This window comes from Pseudorasbora parva, chromosome 7 (genome assembly GCF_024679245.1).
Source record: "Pseudorasbora parva isolate DD20220531a chromosome 7, ASM2467924v1, whole genome shotgun sequence".
In the NCBI taxonomy this organism is placed as follows: Eukaryota; Metazoa; Chordata; class Actinopteri; order Cypriniformes; family Gobionidae; genus Pseudorasbora; species Pseudorasbora parva.
Window position 1 is genome coordinate 38,565,470 of NC_090178.1, and position 24,680 is coordinate 38,590,149.

Sequence of the window (24,680 nt, forward strand, 5' to 3'; positions counted from 1 at the left end):
TCCTGGACAACAACCAATCTGGCTTCAAAAGCGGCCATTCGACTGAGACTGCCTTGCTCTCGGTAACTGAGACACTGAGACTGGCAAAAGCAGCTTCCAAATCCTCAGTGCTCATCCTGCTGGATCTGTCTGCTGCTTTTGACACAGTTAACCACCAGATCCTACTGTCAACACTTAAGAAGACGGGGATCTCAGGAACTGCTCTCCAGTGGTTCAGGTCTTACCTCTCTGGTAGGTCCTACAGGGTGTCATGGGGAGGTGAATTGTCTAAGTCACATCATCTAGCTACTGGGGTTCCCCAGGGCTCAGTGCTTGGACCAATTCTCTTCTCCATCTACATGTCATCATTAGGTTCTGTCATTCAGAAACACGGCTTCTCCTATCACTGCTATGCTGATGACACTCAAATCTACTTCAACCTCATTTCAACCAGATGATCCTACAGTCAGTGTTCGTATCGCTGCCTGTCTGACAGACATTTCTGACTGGATGAAGGAGCATCACCTTCAACTCAATCTTGCAAAGACAGAATTACTTGTTTTCTCATCCAACCCAGCACTTCATCAAAATTTCTCCATTCAGCTTGGTTCATCAACCATTACTCCATCCAGGACAGCCAGGAACCTTGAAGTTGTGATTAATGACCAGTTAAACTTCACTGACCACATTACTGCAACAGCCCGGTCCTGCAGATTTGCTTTATACAACTTTAGAAAGATTAGACCCTTTCTATCAGAACAGGCTGCACAACTCCTGGTTCAATCTCTTGTTCTCTCCAGACTGGACTATTGCAATGCTCTTCTGGCTGGGCTTCCAGCATGCACTATCAAACCCTTGCAGCTGATCCAGAATGCGGCGGCGAGAGTGGTCTTTAATGAGCCGATGAGAGCGCATGTTACGCCTCTCTTCATCAGACTACACTGGTTGCCAATGGCTGCTCGCATCAAATTCAAGGCACTAGTTCTCGCCTACAAAACAACCACTGGCTCTGCACCAATATACCTAAACTCACTTGTTCAGACTTACACACCCTCCAGAAGCTTCCGTTCTGCGAGTGAGCAACGCCTCATGGTTCCATCCCAAAGAGGCATGAAATCACTCTCACAGACATTTTCCTGGACCATTCCCACCTGGTGGAATGACCTGCCGATATCAATTCGTGCTGCCGAGTCTAGCCATTTTTAAAAAACATCTTAAGACACATCTTTTCCAATTGCACCTGACCAATAAAGAATAGCACTTAACTATCCATTAAATTGTGTTTGTTTGTCCAAAAAAAAAATATATATATATATATATATATATATATATATATAATAATTGTGTACTGTGCTAATTAACTAAGACTTCTTACAGCTCTTACAGGTTGTTGGCCTTCGTTGCTTCTATTGCTCTCCCCTTTTGTAAGTCGCTTTGGATAAAAAAGTGTCTGCTAAATGATTAAATGTAAATGTAAAGCAGCATGCAGGGGAAGCAGCAAGCAGCAGACTAAACTAAAGCTACACTTAAGTACGACACCCTGGGTGCTTCTTAATATCCCTCCTCGTTTCCTCCTCTGTCCTCCATCCTATGACCTGGAAACCGATGAAGCTCGGCCATCTTGTAGATCTCAATTCTCTAATTGCACTATGAGGAGGCAAGGATCAAGGAGTGAGGAGGAGTCATGAGCAAGGATAGCCTGACGTGGTCATACTCAATTCTAGTCAGAATATGAGTCTGAAACCGCTCCATTGGGCTGTGATTATGAGGCGTGTTTCAACTGAACCAGGAAAGACATCAATTGGATAGACCTTTGTAGGTTCGGTTGAAACACGCCTCATAATCGCAAAACGCCAATTAACGCTGGCTTCCCCAGAGAAAAAGCGAGTTAAATATCCGAATGTTGGTCCTGAGGGGGATCTTCGCTCCATTGTCGCGGACGAGCTAAAGATGCACCTCAGCTTCGTTAGGGAACTATTCAAGGAAGAATTCGCTCTTCCGATTGCGGATAGACTTGGAGTCCTGGAAGAGGACGTTCGGCTGATAAGAAACAACTTTGACAATATGCAGGCAGCTCTTCGTAATGCAAAAAAAGACACCATGGAGGTTAAGCTGGCAGTGGACTCCCTTCAGGAAAAGCTGGCGAAAATGATAAAAGATAAAAGCCGTCAGTCTAAAATCTGTTTAGTGGGGCTTAAAGAGGGTGTAGAAGGAGATGACCCTCTTAGATTTATACAGAAGCATCTTCCCAAATGGATCCCATCTCTTTCCGGCAAGCTGCTGGAGATTGAAAGAGCTCACCGTTTATACAGCGGGGAGTGCTCCAAATCTACCCCTCGCACATTCATCTTTAAGAGGCTGTGGTATCAAGACCGGAATGCGATCCTGAATGGAGCCCGAGCTGCTGGACAAATTCTTCACAATGGATCTCCGCTGCTTTTCTTTCCAGATTACAGCACTCACACTGCGTCCAAGAGGAGAGCGATGGCTTTGGCGAGGAATAAGCTAATTCTCCGAAGGCAGCTGTAGCGGTTGTGTCACCAGAATCTGAGGTGAATGAGCATGAGTATAAAGTTCCCATGGAGGATCTTAACGAGAACTCTTGATCGACCTTTTGCATCTGGAAAAATGACCGGGTCGGGTGTTGACGCATGAGCCAGACTGCTAGGTTGGCCGCGTATCCAAAGTCAGTTACTTTAAGGGCAGATAGAAGAGAATGTTCTTACTCTTTGCTTATTTCCTGCTTTGTTATTGTTCTTTTTTGTTTTTTTCTGTTCCATGCCCAAATTCACCCACCTAAGTTTAACTTGTATTATGTTTATATGCATAGTAATTGTTTAATACTATATGTACACACGTTTCGATTGCCGTTATCTTTCTTAGGGATCCACCCCACACACACACACACACACGTTAAAAATGGGTAGTCTAGATATTGAGATTACGCAATAACAATAGATATGGCTATAAACATATTGTCATGGAATGTTAATGGGTTGAATAGCCCTGTTAAGCGAACTAAATGCTTAGATTACCTAAAAGGTAAACATGTTTCTATCGCCCTTATACAAGAGTCGCACTTGAAATCAGCTGACATACATCGCTTTTAAAATAGATATTTCAAAGTGATTTCCTCCTCGTCGGCCGCCAATAAAATGAAAGGGGTGTTGATATTGTCTAAGCGGCAAACGGATTTTTCAGTTATACGTTCTGGTGGAGATACAGAAGGCCGAATCACCTATGTTGTTGGCTCTTTAAATAATACCAAATACGCCTTTGTGTCGGTATATGCACCCAACGATGGTGATCCTTTATTTTTTCAAGAAGTATTGCGTTTATTGGTAAATTTTGAGGACTGTGTCGTGGTGGTAGAGGGCGATTTTAATGCTGTGCTAGATCCTAGCACATCTAGATAGATCTAATGTCTCTAAGGCCGAATCAATAATTTCTGGTTACTTCAAGTCATTTTTGCAACACTCTAATTTATGTGATGTTTGGCGTTTACAAAACGATGGTGCTAGGGATTACACTTTTTTTTTTTCAGCTCGGCATAAAAGCTTTTCAAGAATTGACTATTTATTTATGTCCCCCTCTCTTATTCCTTATATTAGTAAAATTGATATTCTGTCACTTCTTTTTTCTGATCATTCCCCAATAATTACTACATGAATCCCTGTATCGTTGGGCCCCAGACGCAATCGCTGGAGATTTAATACTTCCTTGTTATAGGACGGTACATTTGTGGATGAATTGCGCAGGTCTTTAAAATAGTTTTTGGAAATTAACAGTGGTTCAGCCTGTAACCCTCAAGTATTGTGGGAAACCACTAAATGCTTTATTAGGGGCAAATGTATAAGTTTTTCATCCTTTAGTCAAAAATGTAGAGAGAGACGTAAATTCGAATTAGAAAAACAAATTAGTTTACTAGAGAAGGAGCTAAAAGATACATTTTATGAGATCAAAATAAAAGAAGTGAATGCTCTTAAATCAGAATTAAAATCTATATACATGCATAAAGCTGAATTTATCATACATTGTACTAGACAATCCTATTATTTTTATGGAGAACGCCCCTCTAAGCTATTGGCTTTGAGACTAAAGGAAGGTGAATCTAAGGCCGGCATTTCTGCTGTAAGGCATGATGAGTGGATATATACTCAGCCTAAGGATGTAAATAAAGTATTTGAATCCTATTATCGAAGTTAGTATACCTCTGAGTCCAGTACTGACCCAACACATACTGATATATTTCTTAAGCAACTAAATCTTCCCAAATTAAATGATTTTCAATGGGATACACTAGATAGTCCTCTGACAATCGAGGAATTAATATCTAACCTGGATTCAATGAGTCATAATAAAGCCCCAGGATTAGATGGGATTCCCCCAGAGCTATTGAAGACATTATGGGACATAGTGGCTCTTTTATTACTAAATTCCTTTAATTTTGCTTTAGAAAAAGGTGCTCTGCACAGGGACCAGAATACAGCTTTAATTACTATTTTACTGAAAAAAGAGAAGGATTCCCTGGAATGCTTTAGCTACAGGCCAATTAGCCTTCTGTCCACAGATTCAAAGTTGATGAAAAAAGTCTTGGCTTTAAGATTGAATCAGTGTGTAGGAGACTTGATCAATTATGATCAGTCAGGCTTTTTACAGGGGAGATTTGCTGCTGACAATGTGCGTAGACTTCTTCATATCGTTCAGCAAGCAGACTCCTATACAGCTTCCTCTGCAGTCCTTTCTCTGGATGCAGAGAAAGTTTTCGACAGAATTGAGTGGAATTTCTTATGGTCGGTCCTGGAGCATTTTCGGTTTGGCCCCTTTTTCTTACAAGCGGTCAAAACTATCTATTCTGAATGTTCAGCCAGAGTACTTACTGGTTCTTATATTTCAACTTCCTTCTGTCTTGGCAGGGGTACTCGTCAAGGATGTCCCCTGTCACCCTTACTATTTAATTTATCATTAGAGCCTTTGGCTCAAGCGATTAGACAATGTTCTGCGATAGTTCCTATAAATTGTATGAGTATGTCTCATAAAATCTCCCTGTATGCTGACGACATTCTGTTGTTTCTGTCAAACATAACGAATTTGGTTAATGAATGCCTACATCTCTTTGATACATTTGGTAAAATGTCTGGTTATAAAATTAACTGGAGCAAATCCATACTTTTGCCCCTTAATTTAGCTGCTAAGGCAGAGATTCAGGCTTTACCCACTTTTATTCCAGTCTGCAATCAGTTGAACTATCTGGGGATTATAATTTTATAATTATAACCAGATTTTTGGTCCTATTATTTGGCGTACCAAATGAGACCGCTTAGGACTTGGATTAAGGCCGACTCTCCCATGCCATGGCGGGCTTTAGAAAATAATATTATTCACCCATTACATCTTCAGGATTTACTTTTTACTGGTATACCTAAGAAAGTTTTGGAAAAGTTTGGTCCAATCATATGTCATTCTCTTAAATCTTGGAAAGCGGCAGAAAAGATAATGGGAGCATCTGATTCTTATAGTGATTCCACTCCGATTTGGCATAATAGTAATCTCCGCACAGGTAACAAACCATTTGTTTCTAATTGCTGGGCTGAGTGTGGTATTCATACCCTAAAAGATTTGTACAACGATAGTGGGCTTAAGTCCTTCCAGATTCTAAAAGATGACTTTTCTCTCCTGGGATCTTCCTTTTTTCTCTATCTAAGATTGAGATCCTCGTTAAAAGCTTATGGTGTACCCTGGTCGATAAAATATCTCCCCATCCTATGATGAACTGGATAGATGCCAGTATGCCTTCTAGAGGTATTGTGAGTATAATTTACAAATTCGACAAATTCGACTTTTGGTTCGACAGTATGCAAACATCCCAACCGAGGACTTCTGGGAGAGAAAACTTAATACCGTGATTGATTGGGACACTGTCTGGGGGAATTGTTTTGCTACCTCTAGAAATCCGGCTCATCAAATGATTCACTATAAGTTAATATGTAAGGCATATGCCACTCCTTGTTTACTATATAAAATGAAAAGAAAGTCTGATCCCTTCTGTCACTTGTGTAACAGTGCAAGCCCTGCCCTGTGGCCTGCCAGAACTAACGCCAATGCTTGTTTGCTTTTAGATGGTAATGTTAGCATCTGCTAACCTTTATTATTATGCAGTCTGACTTTTCCCGTTGCATCTGTTGTAAACAACCATGCAGTAAGCAACCATGCAGCTTTACAGGGGAGGTTTACAGGAGGTATGGCTTATCTTAAATGAGATGTAAATGAGCCCTTGTCACTCCCAGCAGGTGAGAACTGCAAAACTTTAGAGACTGTGTTTTCTCTCGTTTAAACTTTTCTAAATGCCTACAATTAAATGGCCACAACTTCTCCAAATATAATGAGATTTCCGCGTGTTACACATCACTGAAAAGCTTGGAGACTACACTTTCAGAATCTGTGAATAAATTAAAATGCCCCAGAACCGACTTGTGTCCCTACTTTCCGTGACTGGTCATATATGCCTGCTTTGCATAAAAGTAGAACTAGTTTTTACTATTCAAAGTATTCTGTTTTCTAAAATGATGTATTGCAATTATACATTGAGAGTGTATGTATATGTCCCGCAGGCACACCAGAGAGGAACACGGTGTGTGAGAAGTGTCCCCAGGGTTATTTCTCCAGCACATCATCATCCACTGAGCCATGTTTACCCCACAGGGATTGCACTCAGCTGGGCCTAAAGACTGTCCGATTAGGCACAACCACCCAGGACACACTGTGTGAACCTGAGAATAAAGAGTTCACCTTTGACTGCTCCCATGAGCACACGGAATGTCACACTGGTAAGCTTCATTAAACCCTTCCAGCCCTTGCTTTATCATTGAAAAAGTTGTTGTTTGCTTTGAAGTTAATTTGTGAATAATGGACAAATTCTTTTTGAAGGAATATCTTTACTGATTTCTAATGCATCCCTAGAAATTGCCCTTGCTGGGCCCAAAGATTGTGTATTGCCACAGCCTCCTTTGCACAGCTTACTGATTTAAAGGTGTCATGAACTGGCTTGTTTGATTTTTTTCTACTGTTGTCTGAAGTCAACTTATGACGTTTGCAAGATTCAAAAACATCATAACTAATAAGTAATAGGCTATTTTCTACACTGGTTTTTGATAGCCTGGATGCCAGACGAACTCAGCCCCGCCCACAACATTTGAGCTCGGGCAGTTCGGTCTGGACTTGATCCATGGAGGTGTAATTATGCCCGAACAGAAACTGTTCAGACCAATGATATTGTCAGGGCGGGCTTTAGACGATGATGGACAGATGACAAACAGTAACGTAATCCATCAACGTCATCAAAGGCACTTGGTTGAATTTGTTCAAATCCTAAACAGAGAACTTGTTCGTATATGCATTCATATGCATTCCTGGGTCTATATATCACATAATTGAGGTCGCTTTACTTCAACCCGCGGACATGGAAAACAACCCGAGGGAAAACCGCAGACTTGGCAAAACAGTGCAGTTGAGATCTGTTAACGTTTGACAACTAACAATATGCGTCACTCTGTTGCTCTGATTGGTTGTAGGTCTATCCAATTGTGGTCTTTCCTGGTTTGGTTGAAACACGCCCCAATAGAATTGAGTATGACCACGTCAGGCTAGGTCTTTGAGGCTCTCTCCAAAACACTTGGTTTTGATGGGTGTGCTGCACTGAAGACTTAGAAATAAATGCCCACGGCTAGTATTGGATAAGATTTGCATTTTTAATGAGCTTCTGCTCCCCTGTCAGTTGAAGTTATTATTTCACTATTTAAGATTCACCGGCCTGCCGACGTGCTTACGTTTTGGTAGCCTGTCTGGAAAACACACAGCACCAGGACGTTGGGCTTTGTGAGCCCTGGGAATCTGATCTTGAATCGCAATGAACCAACAAATAAGAGATTCTCCAGCCTGTGACAGCATGCTGGTATGCTCTGTTAGACATGTCACGTACACATAATGAATAAGATCTTTAACAATGCAATACTATCGCACATAAAAACATGTTTTACTCACATAATTGTGCTGTACCATTCCTGTCGTATCCAATATAGAAGGCACAGCATTGTGTTTTAATCTCAGTACGTGTGCAAATCCAGTGTCGACCTGTGTCTTGTTTACAAACAATTATCTTGCTATCTTCGGCGGGTTTATTGCTTGGTAACGCGATCAGTTTAGCTCCACGAGTCGGAGGATGGGGCTACAGAAGCACCGGTACACATAGAGGTGGTGTTTCACCCTATTATACGTTATTGATTTGAGAGCCTTGTTTTCTGGGCCTTGTGTCTATAAAAGCTGTTATTTTACTAATAAGGAAGTTTTCAGCTCCTAAACCTTACAGAATATTCTTATATTACCATGACGTTTTATATATCAAAGGCTCAAGGGAAAGTTGATTTCTCAATTCATAACCCCTTTAAGTTGTACAAGGCGTACAATCTCTGTCAGTCCAGGGGGTTGGGGCTGACTGATATGTGTGATGTTATATCAGACTGCTTTGCTAAGGTTACCATAGAAATGCATAATTCAGAGTCTGTAAACAGCTCCATGCTTAGAATGTCACAATTTCTCATCTCATAATTAGGATAATACGCTTGTTGTTTTGGTTCAGGAGGATGTGTAAAAATGCTGCATCTGTAACTGCACAAGAGGATAACATATAAGCTGGAAGTTCCCGCTGACATAACATTTGGAATGCTCAGTCAGAGCCTTGATATGATTGTTTTGACGTAACTACAGGTAAATACATTGATTTATTAATAAAGTCATGTAACTTTTACGGTTTACTCGCATTGTCAGGTTACTGATGTACATGTAAACTGATGTACATGTGGCATTCCTGTAGCTCAACCAGTAGAGCATGGCGCTAGAAACGCCAAGATCATTGGTTTGATTCCCTGGGAAAGCAAAAATTGACAATAATGTAAAATGTGTACCTTGAATGCAATGTAAGTCGCTTTGGATAAAAGCGTCTGCCAAATGCATAAATGTAAATGTAAACGGGGAAAACTGGTTATTTCAATTAGCTAATGTTTGTGAGTTATCAGTTTACTTGTGTGCATGTAAAGACACTCATTGTGATGAAGTTAATCTTCATATAACTACAAAACTATTTTTATTTTGTAGTACATTACTTGCGTTTACCCAGGAAGGCATCCAGATATACAGTCGCAGGAGACAGTCTTGATGGTTCCGTCCGATGGTTTTGGAGTTGTGATCATTTCCTTCTGTGTTGAGCAAAGAAATGATTGTGAACTTGCATGGTTGCTTTGACTCCATTGAGGTTGAGGAAGTTGCCCACGCTGTGAGGAGGCATCTGGTTTCCTGTCCCACCCACACACGTGAGGCTGTGTGCGTAAGAATTTTCTGGCCTGCTGTCCAAGATTAGGTGTTGTTTCAGCAAGGAAGAAGAGAAGAGAGGAAGGAGAGAGTGCATCTCTCCTTAAAAGTCTTAGTCAAGTCAACTTTATTTATACAGTCCCTGACAAAAGTCTTGTCGCTTGTGTACAAATTTACCTAAAGTGCCGCTGAAATATATTTCTAATCAAGATATTTTTTACAAGAAATGGCTCATTTTAATCCCACCAGCTTTTGTGATAATGTTTCAGTGAAAAACTAAACTTTCAAAAAGTATTCTAATATTCACAGCTTGGTAAAGCCCATTGAGTCAATTTTTGAAAAGACATAAGTGTTGTCACCTTGTCATATGAGCTTCCCCTGTGACTAATATTGGATCAATTAGGTCTCAAGTGTGTATAAAAAGAACCCCAGTACACTAGACCTTCACATCAACTGCAACTAGACCTCTGCAAACATGCCTAAGATTCACCCTGAGACTAACGTTTTGATTATCAAGAGGCTGAAGACCAGATCCACTGCTGATGTGGCAGACACCTTCAATGTGTCTCAGCGTCAAGTACAGAGGATTAAAAAAAGATTTGAAGAGACTGGAGACGTTTTTGACAAGCTCAGGTCAGGCAGACCCCGCAAGACAACTGTTCGAGAGGACCGTTTGTTGGCTCGGAAATCCAAGGCCAGCCCATTTTCCACTGCAGCAGAGCTCCACGAGACCTGGTCACCTGAAGTCCCTGTGTCAACCAGAACAGTTTGTTGGATTCTGTCTCGAAATGGCCTCCATGGTCGAATCAGTGCCCAGAAGCCAGCACTAAACAAAATACAATTGAAAAGCCGTGTGGCATTTGCCTGCTAAAAGGATGGACGCTGGAAAAGTGGCAGAAGGTGGATTTTTCAGATGAATCTTCTGTTGAATTACACCACAGTCGCCGCAAATTTTGCAGGAGACCTACTGGAGCCAGAATGGATCCGAGATTCACCCAGAAAACAGTGAAGTTTGGTGGCGGAAAAATCATGGTCTGGGGTTACATCCAGTATGGGGGTGTGCGAGAGATCTGCAGGGTGGAAGGGAACATCAATAGTCTAAAATACCAAGAAATCTTAGCTACCTCTTATATTCCCAACCATAAAAGAGGCCAAATTCTGCAGCAGGACGGTGCTCCATCATCCATCTCCACATCAAAGTTCCTCAAGGCGAAGAAGATCAAGATGCTCCAGGATTGGCCAGCCCAGTCACCAGACATGAACATCATTGAACATATGTGGGGTAGGATGAAAGGGGATGCATGGAAGACGAGACCAAAGAATATTGATGAACTCTGGGATGCAAGACTGCTTTCTTAGCTATTCCTGATGACTTCATCAATAAATTGTATGAATCCTTGCCAAACCGCATGGATGCAGTCCTTCAAGCTCATGGAAGTCATACAAGATATTAAATTTGGATCTTACAGCACCACAACTTAATTTGCTGACATATTTTTGTATTTGCAGTAAATTTGTTCCATTTCTGTATAGGCGACAAAACTTTTGTCTTGCCAAAATTTGACCTTTCTGTCTTGATTAAATGATAAATATTTTTTCTATGAAAATTATTTATTTCAGTGCATTAAACATCATTTGGGAGGATTTTAGCTTTTCATATGAGCTATTTCTAACACCAATTAATTAATTAAAAGTCAGGTTAATATCAGGTATTTCTAGAAAATAGATAAGCGACAAGACTTTTGTCAGGGACTGTATAGCGCTTTTACAATGCAAAGTAGCGTCAGTTTCAAAGCAGCGTCAGTTTTAAACAGTCAATCAAAATTTGATTTGGGCTGTACAGTCGCACATTTCAATTAATCATATAGGCACAATGTGGGCAGATTAGTGATATAGTTGATATAGTTAATTTAGTAACTTATTTTATTTGTATATTTAGTTGAAAACTTTAGTTTAGAAATTTTAGTGTCCCCAACTGAGCAAGCCAAAGGCGCTAGTGGCACAGAACCAAAACTCTATCAGGGCATAATGGAGACAAATAAACCTTAGGAGAAACCAGGCTTAGTTGGGGTGCCAGTTCGCCTCTGTCCTATTAACAAACAGTGCATGATTATTATTCTGGAAACCTTACAGGTCATAAAAATCATATTATATCGGAATATTCAAATGTTTGAGGTGTCACGCAAGAGACGTGTCAAATAAAAATGATTAAATAGGACTATTCAAAGGATCAGAGGCATCACGCCGGAGACTGGTTTATTTAGGATGACATTTCAAGTAAATAATTATTGAATAGGAATATACGAAGGATCAGAGTCATCACGCCGGAGACAGGTTTATTGACAATCTAACAATCAGTCAATAGATTTAAATAATATAAAGCCCCGTTTCCACCGAAATTACCTGGAACAATTTGTACCAGGAACTTTTTTCCCCAGGACAACGTACGTTATCAGCTATTACGGGCATTGACCGTGAGATGGCTGAGATGAACGCGCGCCATCGGACAGAAAAAGCAAGACTGGTAAGAAACTAAAATACAGCAAAATTTTAACCAGAGTTGTGAAAAATGTTAATATAGATTGCATCAACTTATTTTGCCACCGTTGTGTGTTTTAGATATGTGAGTACTATCCAATGTGTCGTGTTTCGCCATCGGTTTGGGTACACAATAGAACAACGGAATGGTGGGACAGCGCGGTTCCAACTTTCACAGAAGCCCAGTGGATAAAGAATTTCCGGATGTCTAAGGATACTTTTCTGTACCTCTGTCGTTGATTGCAACCTCAACTGGAGAGACATGACACAAACTACCGACATTGTGTACCCATTCAAAAAATAATTGCTATTGCACTGTGGAAACTTGCAACCAACTTAGAGTACAGAAGCATTTCTCATTTATTTGGAGTTGGATTTGCTACTGTGTGTCACTGTGTACACGACTTCTGCTCATCTGTTGAGAAGGTACTCATGCAAGAAGTTATTCTGTTACCAAACACCGAAAAGCTTAAAGAAATGGCAATGTATTTTGAGCGCAGATGGGGGTTGCCACAGTATGTAGGTGCAATTGATGGGTCAAACATCCCCATTCAGACCGGAGGAGTACCACACAGAGTACTTCAGCATCCTGCAGGCTGTTGTGGATGGAAGGGGTCTCTTTTGGAATGTTTTTGTTGGAGCGCCGGGGAGCCTGCATGATGCCAGAGTGATGCGTTTGTCAGGCTTGTGGAACCTAGTGGACAGGGGTTTGTTACTACCAGATGTAACACAGAACATTTTTGGACATGATGTGGGGTACTATGTCCTTGGTGATGCAGCCTATCCTTTAAAGAGCTGGCTGATGAAACCTTTTACAGACAACGGACGACTGACACCCCAACAGCTTGTGTACAATCAGAAAACAAGCAAAGCCAGGGTGGTGGTTGAGAATGCTTTTGGCAGACTACAGTCCCTGACAAAAGTCTTGTCGCTTATCTATTTTCTAGAAATACCTGATATTAACCTGACTTTTAATTAATTAATTGGTGTTAGAAATAGCTCATATGAAAAGCTAAAACCCTCCCAAATGATGTTTAATGCACTGAAATAAATAATTTTCATAGAAAAAATATTTATCATTTAATCAAGACAGAAATGTCAAATTTTGGCCAATCCTGGAGCATCTTGATCTTCTTCGCTTTGAGGAACTTTGATGTGGAGATGGAAGTATGCGATGGAGCACCGTCCTGCTGCAGAATTTGGCCTCTTTTATGGTTGGGAATATAAGAGGTAGCTAAGATTTCTTTGTATTTTAGACTATTGATGTTCCCTTCCACCCTGCAGATCTCTCGCACACCCCCATACTGGATGTAACCCCAGACAGATTTTTCCGCCACCAAACTTCACTGTTTTCTGGGTGAATCTCGGATCCATTCTGGCTCCAGTAGGTCTCCTGCAATATTTGCGGCGACTGTGGTGTAATTCAACAGAAGATTCATCTGAAAAATCCACCTTCTGCCACTTTTCCAGGGTCCATCCTTTTAGCAGGCAAATGCCACACGGTTTTTCAATTGTATTTTGTTCAGTGCTGGCTTCTGGGCACTGATTCGACCATGGAGGCCATTTCGAGACAGAATCCAACAAACTGTTCTGGTTGACACAGGGACTTCAGGTGACCAGGTCTCGTGGAGCTCTGCTGCAGTGGAAAATGGGCTGGCCTTGGATTTTCGAGCCAACAAACGGTCCTCTCGAGCAGTTGTCTTGACGGGGGTCTGCCTGACCTGGGCTTGTCAAAAACGTCTCCAGTCTCTTCAAATCTTTTTTTTTATCCTCTGTACTTGACGCTGAGACACATTGAAGGTGTCTGCCACATCAGCAGTCGATCTGGTCTTCAGCCTCTTGATAATCAAAACGTTAGTCTCAGGGTGAATCTTAGGCATGTTTGCAGAGGTCTAGTTGCAGTTGATGTGAAGGTCTAGTGTACTGGGGTTCTTTTTATACACACTTGAGACCTAATTGATCCAATATTAGTCACAGGGGAAGCTCATATGACAAGGTGACAACACTTATGTCTTTGCAAAAATTGACTCAATGGGCTTTACCAAGCTGTGAATATTAGAATACTTTTTGAAAGTTTAGTTTTTCACTGAAACATTATCACAAAAGCTGGTGGGATTAAAATGAACCATTTCTTGTAAAAATATCTTGATTAGAAATATATTTCAGCGGCACTTTAGGTCAATTTGTACACAAGCGACAAGACTTTTGTCAGGGATTGTAAAGGGCAGATGGAGGGCATTGCTAAAACGAAATGACTGCAGTACACACAAGGTCAAGTCCCTGGTGATAGCAAGTTGTGTTCTGCATAACCTCTGCGAAATGAATGGTGACGAGTTCAGAGAAGAATGGGTTACGAGTAATTTAACCCATCCTGACGGAGCTCTGTCATCCCCTGTAGAAGCTGAGGGTCTTGACGCACATACAGGCCTAATGAAGTTTTTGACTATAATGTAGTAATGCAAGTTATGGGAATTTATTTATACAGTTTTTTTGTTTTTATTGGAAAAATAACTTTTAAAGGCTGCAATTAACATTTTCTATGCTGTATACACCTGTTGTGCATTGTTTAAGGTGTACCACTTTATTTATTTATTTATTTTTTACTGCTGCATCATGGTTTGTTTTTTTTTTTCATTATTGTTCTGTTAACAGTCACCTCCCATTTGGGCAGAGACAGCATTTATGCTTTTAAAATGATTGCCACTCATGTGTCCTTGTGACAACACACAAAACCAAGGTATCAGATTTAGATTTGTAGATTTATATAATAGAAATATTTTCAAATACATTATTACACATTTTTATATAATAAAGCCATGTTGTATTTTTAGCATTTCTTTTTACATGGCTTTATCATAAACATAAAACGCCATTAGTGCTTATCAGATTGTTAAACACATTAACTACACTTTGCATATTTTAATGTGCACTTTCACCTGGTTTTAATATTGACTCCATACGATTCAAAGATCATATACGCCTATATTTGTTTTATTTTAGAAAGACTCTAGATAATTGTAGCTTACTAAATAAAATATTGTGCTGATAATGGGCCATTTAGGCAGGCATACATGTTATAATGGTTTTGAATAATGGCTGTTACAAAACAAAAGATTCATAACAAAACAATAATGAGGATTACGCCTCAGACATTCAAAAGTGTGAAACGATCGCTTTAGTGAGCACATTGTAGCATTAATTGAGCTGTTCTCCTCGCCAGACATTAGACAAAAGAGTGCAAACGTGTCTTCAGGCCAACAAACTTATTTTGATAAAAGACATCTAAAAAAACAATCCAGACATGGTCTTAGAAAATGTTTAATAAAATTCATAGTTTTGGACATGACATAGCCTCAGATTTTAAATAAATACATGAAGAAAAATATTTAAAATATTGTTTTTATTTTTATGTTTCCGACTATATATCTCTATATTAATAACTGTCTGAGTAATTCTGAGTATTCAGCTGTAAACTCTCAAGTGTTGGCTTTCAAAATATATATTGGTTATGTGTATATTCAGAATACCGTATCGGAAGATGACAGGTAAGGGGTTAAGCTTAAGGTGGTTTAAAATGGAAAAATAGTCAGTCACTATTTTCTGCATTATAAATAAAATTAGAACGTTTCTAGATGGCCACGGTCGCATGTGAGATTGCGATCGTGGGTGATTCATGTTCTCGAAGAAGAACATGGTCACGTCGGCGCGTTGTCCGTCTCACCCTTCTCATAAAAGGCTTGAGTGTTCAGCGTGCCATGTGCCGTCGAGCGGCCGGCTGATAGCGGTGGTTGTCACAGCAACCAGCGAGCGTCAGTCTGCGCTCTAGATGCGTGGTCGAGACTATGAAACCTCAGATGGGGTCGAGTCCCTTTGCCTATCCCCCGATCTAGTTCATTTTCTGGTGTTACTGGAAAAGGGGCTACTTTGGCTGATAAGCGCTGGTGGCCTGAGGATTACAGTGGGAATTCCCCGCCGGGTAAATCCCTTTCGGGCCCCCACTCCTCTATCACATCAAAAGCATGCTGAGACTCGTGGGTGGTTCGGATTCTCTCATGAGAACATTACCACGTCAGGGCCTTGCCTTCTTCATAGAGGCTTGAGCGTTCAGTGCGCTGTGTGCTGTTCTGACGGCCACGTTCACTGTCTCGCATGCTTGCTTGTAGTTAAAGATGGAATTGCTGATCCTAAAAAAGAAAAAGGGTCTTAGCATTTCATTTTGGGCTTTGGCAGAGGACAGATGTCAATTGCTGCATCGGAGAGAGGGAAATTTGGAACGCAAAAGGGTCATAATAAAAAATAAAAAATAAAAAAAAATTCCCTTTCTCACTGCCCTCTGCCCTGCACACACGAGGGTAGTCCCAACCCAGGGGTTGTGCAGGAACTGCGTGCGGTGTTGGACCTTGCCCTAGGGGTGACGAAAATCACCGCACGCTCCCTGGGTCAGGCGATGTCCACACTAGTGGTCCAGGAACAGGGGGCTAACCTGGCAGATATGCGTAAGAAAAAGCCTGTCTGTCAGGCTGGCCTCCTCGCCGACGCCATCGAGAACTTGCCCAGTAGTTCTTGGTGGCCCAGAAGCAGACGGAGGCGTTGCACCAACCAGCTGCTCGGTCGTCGGTCGCAGCGCCTCTGCCAGCTTGTCGCCGAGGGCATCCCCTCCTGCGTCCGCCTCCACCCTGCTAGAGCCGAGCAGCAGCCTCCACTGGAGGAGCAGGGTGCCGGACGCGAGGGAGGCGCCCAACCCATCCAGGGACCCGCTAACCGGCAGGCAAGCACAAGGGACCCTGAGACGGACAGGCTAGGGAGACCAGGAGCTGCTCGGGGGGAGGTGATGCTGCTTCTGCTTCTTTCCTCCCCTCCCCTCGCCAGGGGGCAGTAGTGTGGGCATCGAGACCACCTCCGGGCCTTCTCACCCACACTCTGCCCCAACCTGGAATACTCAGACAACACTCCGGGCCGCCTTTGGGCCTCCCGAGTAGGGTCTGAGTGCTCCACCTTCCTGCCTCCGGGCAGCAGGCAGCAGAATTGGCTTCGAGGACGCCTCTGGCCTTCTCACCCACACTCTGCCCGCACCAGGAGTACTCGCGCGACACTTCGGGCCGCCACCAGGCCTCCCGAGTCGAGCCAGAGCACTCCTTTGCGCTGCCCAACCCCGGGCATGTCTGTTGGTCCTGCTGGTACAGTCCCTGGGAGCTTGGCTAGAGTCCCCTCGACCGTCTCGTGGGCTCATCCGTACTATCAGATTTGGCTATGTGATTCAGTTCGCCACCGGCCACCCAAGAACAAAGGCGTCCTCTACGCCTCGGTGCGAAGCAACGATGCCCATGTCTTGCGGTCAGAGATCGAGGTCCTACTGGTGAAGGACGCGCACGAGCCGGTTCCTCCAGCCGAGATGAAGACAGGGTTCTCAGCCCCTACTTCATCGTGCCCAAGAAAGGGGGTGGGCTACGGCCAATCCTGGACCTTTGTGTCCTGAATCGGGCCCTGCTCAAGCTCCCGTTCCAGATGTTGACGCAGAAACGCATTTTTCAATGCATCCGTCCCCAGGATTGGTTCGCAGTGATCGACCTGAAGGATGCGTACTTTCATGTCTCTATCCTCCTTACGCTTTGCGTTCAAGGGAAAGGCATACCAGTCGCCTCGCGTCTTCACGAAGATCGCGGAGGCAGCCATTGTTCCACTCCGAGAACGCGGCGTTCGCATTCTCAACTATCTCGATGACTGGCTCATTCTCGCCCAGTCTCGGGAGCAGTTGTGCGAACACAGGGACATGGTGCCCAGTCACCTCAGCCTGTGGCGCCTTCGGGTCAACCGAGAGAAGAGCAAGCTCTGTCCTACTCAGAGAATCTCTTACCTCGGTATGGAGCTGGATTCGGTCAGCCAGACTGCGCGCCTCACAAAGGAGCGAGTCCGGTCAGTGTTGAACTGCTTGAATACATTCAAGGGCAGAACAGCGGTCCCACTGAAACTTTTTCAGAGGCTCCTGGGGCATATGGCATCTGCAGCCGCGGTGACGCTGCTCGGATTGCTTCATATGAGACCACTCCAACACTGGCTTCATGGCCGAGTCTCGAGGTGGAGTGGCAGAGCGGCCAGTACCGGGTCCCAGTGACTCCGTACTGCCGCCGAACTTTCAGTCCTTGGTCAGATACGACGTTTCTCCGGGCCGGGGTGCCCTTAGAGCAAGTGTGCAGGCATGCTGTGCTATTCACGGATGCCTCTACCACGGGCTGGGGGGCCACGTACAACAGGCAGGCATTTGCGGGTCTGTGGACAGAACCGCAACTGCATTGGCATATCAATTGCCTCAAGTTGCTAGCAGTACATTTGGCACTGCGCCGCCTCAAGGGGCTGCTACGTGACAAACATGTACTGGTCTGTACAGACAGCATGGCGGCCGTTGCGTACATCAACCGTCAGGGTGGTCTACACTCCCGTCGCATGTTCCAACTCGCCCGCCACCTGCTCCTGTGGAGTCAGAAGCAGCTGAGGTCACTTCGGGCCATTCATGTCCCTGGTGCGCTCAACCAGACAGCCGAGCTGTGCCAAAACTATACAATATAGAAAATAGTGTTTTTAAAGTGCAATCAGAGACGGTTGGTGTAAAATCAAGCGGCTGGTCGTTGGAGCTACTTTTTGAAAGACTGGACAAACTGTCCAAGAACCGACAGAAAACCGGCCTGAAAGTCCCTCTGTTGCTGTCTGCTTTCTTCTGCTTCCGACTGTAGGAATGCCAACTCTTGCCTCCTCATCTCTCTCTCCTCAGCCTGGCTCGCAAGTAACAGCTGCATATTTTGGTCACACTGTTCTTGTCCACGCTGCAGGAATCCCTTTTCCTTTTCCCTAAATAGACAAGTGTACAAAAACATATATCAATAAATACACAAGCAAACCATGAAACACTAGAAACCATCAATTCATTATTTACAGTGTTTCCACCACAAAATCAAAAACTTCACAGTAGTGGAGTATTTTTACTTTCCAAGTAATTTCATTTTTCAAGTATATGTACTTTATCTGTGTTCTTTACTTGGGTACACAGTAAGAAAGTATTATGTTTAATACAATAAGGAGTTAAAGGTAAAAAAAACAACAACTTTTATTTATGAAATGTAGTGCAGTAAAAAGTATGGCATTATATATTATGCTTTGGAATGTAGTGAAGTAAAAGTTTTCCAAAGAAAAACACTGGTAGAGTATATACTTGAAAAACGTGCCCAGTTTGCACATTTTTATCATGGGCAATTTTTAGTTTACAATCAAAAACAACGCAACGTTTCTAAACTATTAAGGACTACAAATCAGTTACAGGTCAGTTTTTAAATATATATATTTTAGTCAGCTTTTTACATCGGTGTGTGTGCATTTCAGCAGGAGACATGGGACGAGGGCTACTGGTGATAGCAGGGGAAAACGGCTCGGGTTATGTATATAACCCTTGTTCACTGAAAGGGAACGAGCACTGCGGCGGAACGACAAAATGGGGATGCTCCCTAAGCATCAGCGAATCTGAAGTCCGAATAGAAACTAGTTCAATCTGATTGGTGTGCATGATGACGTCATTCCGACGGCGTACCCGGAAGTATAAAAGGGGAGCCGGCACATAATGGCGGCAGTTATTGCTCTGAAGCATGCGCTCCAGGCGTGCCGAGGTGTGGCGGCGCGACGCAGTGCTCGTTCCCTCTCAGGGAAAAAGGGTTATATACATAACCCGAGCCGTTCCCTTATCGAGGGAACTTCCCACTACATCGGAATGACCAAATGGGGATGAGTACCCACTAGGCCACACCGAGGGTAGCGCCTGCCCTAGTGTGAAGCCGGAAACCGGGCACAACTAGGACTGGAGAACCCTAGCGCCAGGTGTCGCAGGGAGATCCAGGCTGAAAAACCTGATAAAAGTGTGTGGGGTGGCCCACCCAGCCGCCTCACAGATATCCTGCAAGGGGACCCCAGAAAGGAGGGCCACTGATGAGGCCATGCCTCTGGTGGAATGAGCCCTCACGGCCAAGGGTGAAGGCAAACTGTGCACCCGATAGGCCATGGTTATTGCCTGGACAATCCAGTTACTGATTGTCTGAGTAGAAGCAGGCAACCCTTTCTTGGGTGAGCCGAAACACACTAACAGCTGCTGAGATCTCCTCCATTGTGCAGACTTCTCCAAATAGACTCTAAGTGCCCTAACCGGGCAGAGTAGGTGAAGCCTCCCTTCTTCCGCCGTCACATGAGGCGGAGGATGAAATGCCTGCAGAACCAATGACCTGACCACCCTTGATGGGACCTTAGGCACATAGCCCGGCCTAGGATGTAGGATGGCCTTTACTCCACCCGGGGCAAACTCCAGGCAAGTTGGCGTTGGCCTGGAGGCCTGGAGATCTTCCACTCTCCTAAGAGAGGTAATGGCGTGGAGAAAAGCCACCTTAAGGGTCAGGTTCCTTGGTTCTGCCAGCTCCAGTGGCTCGAAGGGGGCCTCAGCCAACCCTCCGAGAACCACTGCCAGATCCCAGGTTGGAACTCTGGACCGAGCTGCAGGCCTCATCCTCCGAGCCCCACGGAGGAACTGTACAACCAGCTGGTGCCTACCCAAAGGCCCATCACCCAAAGGCGTGTGGAAAGCCGCAATGGCAGCCACATACACCTTGAGTGTGGATGGGGTTAGACCCGCAGAGAAGCGATCTTGGAGGAACTCCAGCACTGAAGCCACTAGGCAGTTACCTGGGTCCACCTCACGCTCCCTGCATCAAGTGGAAAAGACATTCCACTTGAGGCTGCACAGTCTCCTTGTAGACGGAGCCCTGGAACTGAGTAAGGGCTCTACCACCTCTGCCGACAGGCCAGCCTCTAGGTACCTGGCCCCCTCAGGGGCCAGACCCAAAGGTTCCAAATCTCCGGCCGGGGGTGAAATATTGTGCCCGCCACCTGAGACAGGAGATCCCTCCTCAGAGGAATCTGCCACGGGTGACCTGCCAGCAGAGCTATGATATCCGAGAACCAAACTCGAGTCGGCCAACGAGGCGTCACCAGAAGTAGGCTGACCCCCTGTTGACGAACCCTCTCCAGGACTCCCGGGAGCAGAGCAATCGGGGGAAATGCATACAGACGCAGCCTGCACCATGGCATCCAACCCCAGTGGGGCTGGATGCGCGAGGGAAAACCACAGTGGAGAGTGGGACGTCTCTCGAGACGCAAACAGGTCCACTTCCACTGGGCCGAACCTCTCGCACATGGCCTCCACCACCTCGGGGTGGAGCCGCCACTCCCCGGGCCTCAGCCCCTGCCTTGACAGGATGACTGCTCCCTGATTTTGGACCCCCGGGACATACATTGCCCTGATGGACAACAGTTTCCCTTGGGACCACAGGAGAATTAGATGCACCAAACTGCATAGAGGGCACGATCTCAACCCTCCCTGGTGATTGAGGTACGCTATGACAGCCGTATTGTCTGTCCGTACCAGGACATGTTGGCCACGGAGGTCCGGGAAAAAGCTCCTGAGAGCTTTGTAGACCGCCATCATCTCCAGGCAGTTTATGTGCCAGGAGGAATGACGGCCCTCCCACGGGCCCCCTCGCAACACGGCCGTCCATGACCGCGCCCCAACCAGTGAGGGAGGCGTCTGTTGAAACAGACTTCCGGCAACAGGACGCTCCTAACACTGGCCCCTGGGACAGAAACCAAGGTTTCTTCCATATGACTAGGGAACGAAGGCATCTGCGCGTTACCCTGATTACATGGAAGGGATTCCCCCTTGGACTTCAGCCACCACTGGAACGAAGGCATCTGCGCGTTACCCTGATTACATGGAAGGGATTCCCCCTTGGTCTTCAGCCACCACTGTAGGGGTCTCATGTGGAGCAGGCCGAATGGCATCACGCTGGACGCTGCTGCCATGAAACCCAGCAGTCTCTGGAACTGCTTAACAGTGAGGCTGCCTAGTATGGACACGATACGTGCGGGGAACATTGCGTCCGCATCGTCGTCGAGTCCCGAAGGGAAGAACCCGATATTGGTACGCCTCGCCCCCGAAAGCGAACCTCAGGCCTCCTGTGGGCAGGAAGGATGGAGATATGGAATATGCGTCTTTAGATACATTGTGACGAACCAGTCCTCGAACTGGATCTGACTCACGATGGGATAGTGAGCATCTTGAACCTGAATCTCCTCAGAGAACGGTTCAAGTACCTCCGATTTAATAATAGACGCACCGTTCCATCCTCTTTGGGAACCATTAAAGGGGGGGTGAAATGCTGTTTCATGCATACTGAGCTTTTTACACTGTTAAAGACTTGGATTCCCATCCTAAACATAGACAAAGTTTCAAAAACTAATGTTGGACGTTTTTTTCGAGTATGGCTCGACTTGACGTTAAATAGATCGGAAGGTCCTTGTATGGGCTGTATGGGCTCTTCTCCCGGTAGGGCGCGCGTAACTAGAGGGAGAGAGAGGAAATGCACGCTGTAAACAGTCTCTCAGGTGCAGATCCAGTCGTCCGTGAACACTTATGACGCGCTGCGCTCCACTTTATTCCTATGGGTGACGTCGAGCGACTTCAACGCTTCAGCACAGCATTCCGGGAAGGCAGCACTGCATTTGAACCGATTTGAACGCAGAAATGACGGGAAGCTTCAAGGCATCGCTTCAGTCGCGTCGCAAAGTGGATTTCCACGGTCACTGCTGTCACAGGACTTCACCAAATCATACCAAAGAAGTGTGTTTTTGACAGAGCGGCCCCAGTGATAAAGTTTGGTCCTGCTTTGGAAGCAGCCGGTGAGTAAATCAACTTCAAATGTCTCTGCTATTGGCTACAGTCGCATGAGTAAACATCAGTAAACGATACGATCGCGTGCTTCGTCATTCAAATGCGCTAACGGATACAATAGTCCATAAACCGAATCATGTCCTCATAAACTGCGCGTAAACACACACAAAGGCCCCTAAATACAGTACATACCACAGAGACGGACATCCTGATGTTGCCGTTTCTCCTGTTCAATTTATTTCTGCCTCAGATTTGATTCTGTATCATTATCTGTATTAGCTGAGATAGATGGGTTTCTCCACGCTTGAGGACATCACCGCTTTGTGCACATTCGTCATTCTTTAGCTCCGCCCACACGATACGCCTCCAGGCGCTCGGTTTTTTCCGGAAAGACTCGGTACAGCCCATATTTATTTTATAAATATGATAAAACGAAAGACTTTTCGGAGATATGAAGGATGCAATACTACTCTATAGGTACTCAAGATTGACATGAGATTGACTGAAACTGAGTGTTTCACCCCCCCTTTAAGTAGCGACCGTAAAGCCGGACTCCCTGTCTGGCGAAGGGATACACTATATAGCCTCCTTTACCATCAGGGAGCACACTTCCTGTTCCCTAACCTGCCACTGGGCTGGGCACACAACTATTCAGGCCACACTGATGAACCCCGGTGGTGGAACGCTGAACTGCAGTTTCTACCCTTTGCCCATGGTACACAGGGCCCCAGCAGATATATTCAGGAGCATAACCATGCGCCGAGATTTTCTACTAGGGGAACCAGCCTCTCAAGGCTGGTCTCTGGTACCCACCGAACCTCCTGCCCGACCCCTTGAAGCGGCCACCCGGCAGGGCTTAGTCGGGGAGGATTTTCCGGTGTGCAAACGTGTTCGCTGCCCAGCTGCAGTCTTCCTAGAGGCAGCTAGAGCAGCAGGCGTTTGCAGGAAGTCAATGTGGCCTGAGCGTCGTAGACAGCGGATCGCAGCATCGACTTCCAGAAAACTCCACAGAGGAGACGATCTCGATCGCTCCCCGGGAGAGGGGGCTGGCCAGCAGGCCACTGGGCTGGGCACACCACCATTTCAGACCACACCGATGACTTCGGTATTGGAACACTGAACTGCAATCAGTTCCCTATGCCCACTGTACACAGGGCCCAAGCATATATATTCAGGAGCATAATAACTATGCGCTGATATACTCTACTAGGGGAACCAGCCTCTCAAGGCTGGTCTCTGGTACCCACCGAGCCTCCTGCCCAACCCCCTGAAGCGGCCACCCGGCAGGGCTTAGTCGAGAGGATTTTCGGTGTGCGAACGCGTTCGCTGCCCAGCTGCAGAGGTGGCTAGAGCAGCATGCGTTCGCTGGAAGCCAATGTGGCCCGAGCATCGTAGACGGCGGATCACAGCATCGACTTCCAGAAGACTCCACTGAGGAGGCGACCTCGATCGCTCCCCGGGAGCAATAAACATACAAGTGAACACAATTTGGATGATAGGCTGAAATACCTAACTCCTCAAAGTCAGATAAATCTTATTTAATTGCACAGAATTAAATGCCACCAAAAACACCCATATAGCCATTTAATTCCTCAGACCTAATGCCACCATAATCATCCGTCAAGTGAACATGTTGAATTGATTGGCTGAATAGACATATCTAACTCTTCAAAGTCAGATAATGTTTAATTTAAATTCCTCAGAATTAAATGCAGCCCTAATCACCAGACCATACTGTTTAAATATGTATTTAACTAATCGTCATCTCCACGCTGCCTCAGCAACGCGAGATTTGATTCGTTCCCAACATATTTGGCTTTCATCCCTCGAGATGAAAGACCACAGGCGCGAGGCTGAAACACTCGAAAACGCACGTTTCTGTACGCTGCGAAATATTTCTCAACGACCACAGCCAGCACCCTCAGGAGCTGACTGCATGCCTCGCTAAACAGTATCACATGTACACAGATAGCGTGTGTTCACTTTTGTTGCAGACCCGTAATGCACGCGCTGCCTTGGCAACCCGAGATCGAGCCTGCATTAT

At 44.9% G+C, this 24,680-nt stretch overlaps 1 protein-coding gene across 1 annotated transcript in view; it reads left to right on the top strand.

The window, feature by feature from the left end:
* The window catches only part of LOC137083351 (tumor necrosis factor receptor superfamily member 11B-like), a 166,586-nt gene that overhangs the window by 88,507 nt on the left and 53,399 nt on the right, over window positions 1-24,680 (top strand). Inside the window, exon 3 of the mRNA XM_067449241.1 lies at window positions 6,591-6,806. Within this exon, the coding sequence (XP_067305342.1) occupies window positions 6,591-6,806 (216 nt within the window). The remainder of the gene's footprint in view (window positions 1-6,590; window positions 6,807-24,680) is intronic.